The 7,635-nt window shown below is 46.0% G+C and overlaps 2 protein-coding genes across 2 annotated transcripts in view; one reads left to right on the forward strand and one right to left on the reverse strand.

Annotated features, from left to right (window-relative positions):
* Positions 1-7,249, forward strand: part of T265_12888 (hypothetical protein) — a gene marked incomplete at both ends in the record, with an annotated part of 12,995 nt that extends 5,746 nt beyond the window's left edge. The window contains 6 exons of the mRNA XM_009166063.1: positions 588-748; positions 1,703-1,730; positions 2,107-2,580; positions 4,519-4,610; positions 6,526-6,710; positions 6,817-7,249. Coding sequence (XP_009164327.1) covers positions 588-748; positions 1,703-1,730; positions 2,107-2,580; positions 4,519-4,610; positions 6,526-6,710; positions 6,817-7,248 — 1,372 coding nt within the window. The remainder of the gene's footprint in view (positions 1-587; positions 749-1,702; positions 1,731-2,106; positions 2,581-4,518; positions 4,611-6,525; positions 6,711-6,816) is intronic.
* On the reverse strand, positions 3,170-4,228 carry T265_01895 (hypothetical protein; the record flags this gene model as incomplete). Its single annotated transcript, XM_009166021.1, has 2 exons — positions 3,170-3,329; positions 4,125-4,228. The coding sequence occupies 2 exons, from the start codon at positions 4,226-4,228 to the stop codon at positions 3,170-3,172; spliced, it is 264 nt and encodes an 87-aa protein (XP_009164285.1).
* Positions 7,250-7,635: the final 386 nt, after the last annotated feature.

A 7,635-nucleotide genomic window follows, 5' to 3' on the forward strand; every position in this document is an offset into this window, starting at 1 on the left:
CGTTTGTCACGTGACTTGTGTGCTTGTGTAGCAGGTAAGTCGTGGGATCTAGTAAACACCCATGTACTGGACAAATTAAGTGAAGTTGGTTGAGGGGACATGGAAATGTCCGCTACAGGCCGAATGACAGATATTGGGGGACGGAACCTAACCGGACTGGTGTTTCACCAACTAGACTACCGTGGAGGCTGCCACAGTTCACACACAACTGAATCTCACATGTGATTATTGAAAATCAAAACAGAGACCTTGAGCACCACTGGAATCCTCTCGTGTGGATTCTACAATCAATCCAGCACTAATACGGTTACCCCAAGGGCATTGTTAACTGTTTAGGTCCAAGTAAACCTAGTGTGCAGGAAAATACGTCTTTTAGAGGATTCTCAGTGCGACTTGATGGTATCAGCAAGTGAAACGGCAAGCCATCTCCGGTGCACATCAGTAACGAACGATAAAAATTAATAGCTGTACTTAAACAGTTACTTATAATGGGATCATTCTTACATCGCATGGTCTTATAATGATTTGAGAGCCGTGATTTATTCTGTACCGATTCTTCATTTATATGCATCCTTCCAATCTGATAGGTCTCATATGAACTACACGTACGCTGTCCATGAACTTATTTTGCGTGACGAACATCGTCCTGCGGGTTGGGAAGACTGGTGCTACCTAGAGGCTGATCCAATCCGTGATCCACCCCTCCACTGCGAACGACCAGGGCGAGATATCCATGCAGATTCAGATGGTGAGCACTTAATTTCGCTCCATTCTTATGTATATGGTTCAAATTAGAGCGTTCATGTGTCCAATCACTCTTGGTGCTCTCAGACCATTACGTCCAGTTACCCATGTCTGGAAGCTCACTTTGCACGTTAAATTAATTTGTACGGTCATCATGTGGTCCGGCATACAGATTACAGCAGAAGCTGCGTGATTAATCACTTATGAGAATGCACGGTGGTTCACTATAACGTAATTCGTCCTCTGGGACACTTACAGGTCCGGCTTCAGTCCATCTAAGTAGCCATTCTCTGCTGTGTACGATGTACACCAAGTTTTGCCTGAAATTCCGCATGTCAACACCACCCCTTTCACTGAACAAATCATTTAGTGAATGACTAAACTAGCAGTTGCTTGTCCTTCTTTTTCAGCGTGCCGCTCGTATATGACTCACGGGTTATCAGGCAATCAGTAAAAATCGCACAGCATCCACTGGAATAAAGAGCAGTTTTTTGGCTTTGAGCCACTGAAACTCAAGACATTTGTTACAAGAATATAAGGTGAATCGTTTGGACCTACTAGTCCTGAACATACGTGTACGATCGTGATTCTGAGGCGGTCTTTTTGTGTTTTCATTGGTGGATGTTCCAAACAAATGTACTCAAGGAATACCATCCGTAACTTGTTAACGCAAACCTCCCAGGGAAATTGTTTATTTTCATTCGCTCTGTCAGCCTTCGTCATAATCCGACTGTATGCAATACTTCGGTATCCTCAATGCTCTGTTGATGTAAATTTGAGGTCAAGTAAGGTAGGGCCGCTGTTTCTTACACCATCAATTTTATCACTTCTGAACACGCACGACAGCGTTGGTCACATCGGAGTTTCCGGGACACACTTTAAGCCCTTCGCGCGAATGGCTGTGTATATGCCGCCCGTTTTATAAAATCTGTATAGGCTAGTGTGCACGATATTTCAGTTAATCTGGTTTGCAGATTCCCATGGAAGTGAGCCGCGTCCCATTGGGTCAATGTGCAAGCACTTGGAGGTCTTGGGTGAAGCCAATTCAGACTGACTCCTGTCTTCCGTACTCTAATGATTTTCTGGTCAATTATTTTGGCTGAATGTCTACGGTTTTCTGTGATTCTATTTCAAGGCCAATAGAACAAATATTGATCGGTGTTTTATTTTTTCAGCAGTCATGAGCACCGTTTGAACATGTACCTAACTCATAGTCCCTTCACAAACTCGGAAGTGCACGTTGGCAATTTCCTGAATGGAATGCTTTCGCATTCTCGCGAAAGATGATATTTCCATCCGGATTGGGAATGCCAGAGCAGCTTTTGCGAACCTACTTCACCTGTAGCGTAGGCGTGACATCAGCTTCTCTGTCAAGGGTCGAGTTTACAATGCTGCGGTGCGCTCCATATTACTATATGGATCAGAAACCTGTCCGCTGCGCGCCGAGGACGTCAAAAGACTTTCAGTGTTTGACCATCGATGTCTTCGGAGCATTGCCGGAATCTGGTGGGAACACCGGATCAGCAATGCTGAAGTACGTCGAATGGTATTCGGGAGGAATAACTCACCCTCGATAGATGAACTAATCACACTGCACAGGTTGCGCTGGCTTGGCCACGTGCTGCGTATGCCAGTCGACCGACTTCCTCGAAGGGTTCTTTTCGCCCAACCCTGTGAAGGGTGGAAGAGAGCCAGAGGCGGTCAAACAATGACTTGGCAGCGAAGGATGAAAGCCATTACCAGCAAACTCAGCTGCGCTGGTCACTGCCGTCTTCCTGGAGGGGGACCCCGAGACGGGCCACATCAATGGCTAGAGACATTGTCAGATATGGCCCAGTCGCATCCTCAATGGCGCTCGCGCATCCAAGCTATTGCCTTCAATGCATAGCTCGTTTCCAACCCCCCTCCCACTTGACAGTCTACTGACAGTGCTGGATTTATGCACCTATTTATCAGCTCCCGCCTGCAATGCGCAGCTACCTATCCCCCCCCAAATCATCATCACCTGCACCTTGCGAACTTGTGGATACCGATGGCCTGATGTTGCGTGTATAAGTGAGGTGCGCTTCCCCTTCTACGGCGTTCTGTCCATTTCGCTTCGGCTTTTCACCTCTGACTAAGACTTGCCCTACTAAGTTTTCATGACAGTGATTGTAATGCGTACCGACGAGCGCAGAATGTTGCTCCTTGGTAGTCTGGAGGTGATGTTCATCCCAATGTTTCTTCGAAATGCCTTAGATGTTCTGTCGGCGGGAGTCTTATCAGCCAGTGAATGAGCCTTCCACCCTTAGGTAGGGTAAAACGGAGACAGTCTGGACCGGGTTTGAGTTCGTTTGGAGCTTCATCTTCCGGTCGTACTGAGCGATTTCTCTCCCATCCTGAAACACTTATGATGTTTATCATCAAGCTGGATGCGGGAAGCTAGCTAAATGATTCTCCGTACTGCTCTGATCATCACAGCAAATGATAAGAATTTTCGGGAAGGGAAGCTAGCTAAATGATTCTCCGTACTGCTGTGACCATCACAGCAAATGAATTCATCGCCCTCCGCAACCGCATCACTGATTGCTGGCTTTTCCATTGCGCTGATGCGGATAAGTTGGGATAATATTCGGTTGTTTATAGTTCCCGTCCTTCAGTCTTTTCTATCTACTAATTCTACTGATTACTTGGCATGAGCTAACTGCTGTTTTAGATTTCATTTTTTTCGAACCTTATCACTCAGGAGATATAGAGTTCTTCGCCTCATTCGTTTATGGGGAACACTTTGAGGCCCAAATTAGGTTTTCTTGCGTTTTCATTTTCGGATGAACCAGTCGACCGAGTCATGTATCCGGGAGGGGCCTGTTAGGACGATCTTAGTTGGTCTTTCGGACGCTCAGCATTTAATTGATGATTCGTTTTCAGCGCCGATATATAAGCATACGTCAAACCATAGTTCGGATCTTTCCGAATGTCTCAAAATGAACGCTTGCCTTAGATTTCCGGTCGTCACCGACAGCTAATCGCTACGTGTCTAACTTGGCTCCTCAGGTTGTTGCGGTTTAGAAGACGCCAGATGGCACGCAATACTCGTGTCTGCGACAAATAGATGGCGAGTGCACAGTTATATGAAGCAGTCTCTATTCTCGGCTCTGAGAGCATCTATTTCTGTCGTTGGCAAAGACGCGTATGTATTCATTACTTTTAATCTGGATGTTCAATACGCCAATCGTGATTTTCATGTACTTCATACTGTGGAGTAGTATGGGAGTTTAGATAGTTCACGTTGTCACTAATTTATTGGATTGAGTATGTTAAGATATGAAGCACAGTTTACGTGTCTTTGCTCGCCTGCACATATTCAGGTACCCAAGTGGTTAGAGCGCGAATTTACGGACCGGAAGGTTCGTGGTTCGAATCCGACCTCCGCCACTCGACTTCCCCTGTCTAGGCTTGAGCAACCTGGCAATATCCTAGCCCTCGTGCTTCCTTCGGGTGGCATGGCAGCTAGGCACCGGAAGGGTGTTTCAGCTGAACGCCTTTTACCCATAGAAATCCAGTTAAGCAGAGCTTTTCGGTCCTAGTGCCATCACTGAGACCACATGGTGACGACACTGGATCACTGAAAATTCGGAGACTAAGCTGTGAAAGGGTATAGATTACTCGGGTTCTTCTGAGATTTATTGTTGCTAGTGGAGTGTTCCGAGGCAGCGTACATCAGTGTTAGGCGAGGAGAGTATAATCAAATAATGTTTGCGCTGTCTGACATAAGCTGCGTCCGGGGGACTCCAGCTTAGTGATCGATTTTGATACTGTATTTTCTGCAGAGGGCTGTGGAATTACCGAATGTCTAATTTTGGCAACAGGTATGATTACCCTGGTAGGTAAAGCAATGAGGGTTGGAGCTGATGGATGACAGGACCATCGGAGCCACTAACTTGAAAGTATGTCCCACTTGACTTTCCAAACCCGAGGGCACAGGGAGCAGGCCTTAGAAGCCAGCAACTCATTGGAGTCGTGCTCTAAATTTATGTCTTTAGCCCCGTCAGACTTGGCTTTTTTTATTTTCCGAGATCTAATGCGTTGTGAATCCACTGTGTAAGAGTTTGTCAGAGGTGCCCACGTTGCCATCTTTTTAGTATTATGTAAGACCATTTCTTGCATAGTCTGTTGCCTTTCATCGCAACATCCTCAGTTTATCAACCGGCCCTCACTCAGTAGCTTAGGCAGACACAATATGTGCTCCCCAAATTCAGCCTTTTTGACTACTAGTGTTGTTATCAAGTTTCATTGAAGCCGCTTGCTCGGTAGAAGTTCACAATATAAGCTATTTCTTAAACTGATCGAGAAGAAACTTATCCGACTTGGCATCGGCAATTTTGAGATTGTCTCCAGTATGAAAGTTGTTAGATTCCAATGGTGATTTCTTCCCAAAAGTGGCGTCAGTCTATACTTAAAAGCTGTCAGGGGGTTCAGTTTTGTTCGCATTCGTAATCCTGTAGAAGTGTGCGTACCACCAATCTCTGGTGAGATTTTAGTCCCCCTCCCCACCACCCCACTCATGAACGAACACCAAACCGTTCGCCCTTGGGTAGTTTATCAACGATGTGGTTCGCTTGCTATGGAACAAAATATGACGCGCGTGTTGACTGGTCTCTCGAGTCGCGTTCTCATGAGACCCACGAAGCTTTTTATCCTTTGCGAGTAGGTAACTTTGTCACTAGTATAAGGAGATCTTCGAATTTCATTAGATTCAAACCGGCGTTGATTCCCAATCAGAATGAAACAATTGTCTGGTGCCTCTCAGCTTTTCAGCATAGGTTGACGTCCGTTTGGGGGACTGGGCTTACCCTCAAAATTGTGAACTGGACATTTTTCGTAAAATATTGCACAGATGGATCCTAGCTGAGGTGCGCTTGTCCCCCTAGGTGTGTTAATACCAAAAGTGTCTTTCCACTGAAAGGCTGCGTGAAACAACATCACGCATTTTTCATGTGATTTCGTCAACTTCACTTACCACGTTCCATCTCACTGTGCAGTCTGGTGTGCTCATGGAAATACTCAGCTGAGCGATTGAGCGGCGGTATGTAGCGACGACCAGCATACTGTTGGCGATAACAAGACTGGTGTGATAAGGCGGTGACATGGAGAACGCACAGAAATCGAAAGACGAAACTTGTACACATCTGGAAATAGCAAAACGGTGGTAGCTAATAAAGTATGGTAAAAATGGTCAATTAAGATGAACTACATGGGAGCTAAGCTAATGTAAACACCGTTTCAAATAGCAGCTGGCTCTTTGGAGTAAGTGGCATTTGAACAATCTGCTTGAGTTTCTATGAACGATCACACTCCACTGTGCATCTACTTGTGTCCATGGGCGGTGTTGTTAGGGTGCGCATCGAGAGGAAACACAGCAAACTAGGTGAGAAGGCCCTGTCAAAGCATATGATGATTCCATTATTTTCAATACTCCGATTATTAATATAGAAATGCCGTTTTTCTGGCACGATAATGCCGCTGCGATTCCAGAGGAATAATCGAAGTGCGCGATCCTCGTTACCTCAAATGTTGTACAACAGTGGTTGAACACGTTATGCGCATTTTAGCGAGTGTTTAGGTGAGAGTTGTGTCAGTTTGTACCATTTCGACTTGCGGCGGATAATTATCACCTCTGTTTTGAGTTATCGTCGTTTTTGTTGTCTAGCCCACCAGTCTTTAATTCCGCACTAGACTGCTTTTAAGCGACTGTTCTCAGTTCCCATTGTCATGTGTACTCCCGCTAATTTCTTTACATAGGGTTCTGGTATAATATCAATCGCCCGGACGATATGGGAATTTCAGTTCACTCTATGGCCCTGTCACACACAATTCCATCACTTGGGTGGCTTATAGTGCATCCACCCAAGCCCCCTGCACTGTGTGTAGAAACTGCCCGAATGTTGGGAGTACCTGACGGTCCATTGATGGGGCAACTCAAAAAGGTGCGATTGCGTTGAGCGTCTTTTGTCTTTATATCAAAATCCTCATGATCTTATATTGATTCCAACCTAGTAACCTTTCCCATCATCCTTTCTTTCGTTAACACAGGGTGAACCGGTTGTTATAAATGGCCAAACAGTCTATCCAGCTCAAGTACTGAAGACCGCTGTTCGAGGACACCGTATCGCCATCATGGGGGACTCTTACGATTCCAGTGCGCTTGAGCGTTTGCTTTTGCGACTGGCTGACAAAAGGAAAATTTCACAGCCAACGCTCGATGTTTTGGTACATGAGGCCACGCTACAAGATAGCATGAGAGAAGAAGCACGCACCAAAGGTCATTCCACCCCCACACCGGTCGTTCAGTTGGCTGCTCAATTAAAAGCCCGGTTGCTCGTTTTGACACACTTCAGTCACCGATACACCCCAGTTGGACGTCCTAATACGACGCAAGGTAAATGGCTCATCATGCGTTCACTTGCGATGCACTTGGATGAGACTCGAGGATGGTCTGCCAAAACGCCACAAACTACCCACACATAGTACACGTTAACTCTTCACTTAACAGGCTTGTACAATCATGTTCCAAACATCTTTCGCAGTACCATCCAAAATCGGTCTTACGCCTATGAGGCGTATCTTGGGGTATACATTTCGCCATAATTCACATGTAAGAACACGCAAGACGCGCGTCTCGACGCAAACGTGTCACTTAATAGATGTGACTTCTGTTTACCCAACAAACGCCTCACGGGAGCTACGCCACTAACACACTTTCCACCACCCCAAAGTGTGCGCTGAAGTCATATTTAGCTCACATGTCCATTTTTTCGGCGCAAACATAACGGGCACTGCTCAGGGACTGTACTTTCCGTCGACTGAACTAAACTTTCGAGGTCGCACTCATCTCACATGTACAACCGACCT

The sequence above is a fragment of the Opisthorchis viverrini genome (genome assembly GCF_000715545.1).
Source record: "Opisthorchis viverrini unplaced genomic scaffold opera_v5_21, whole genome shotgun sequence".
Lineage (NCBI taxonomy): Eukaryota > Metazoa > Platyhelminthes > Trematoda > Opisthorchiida > Opisthorchiidae > Opisthorchis > Opisthorchis viverrini.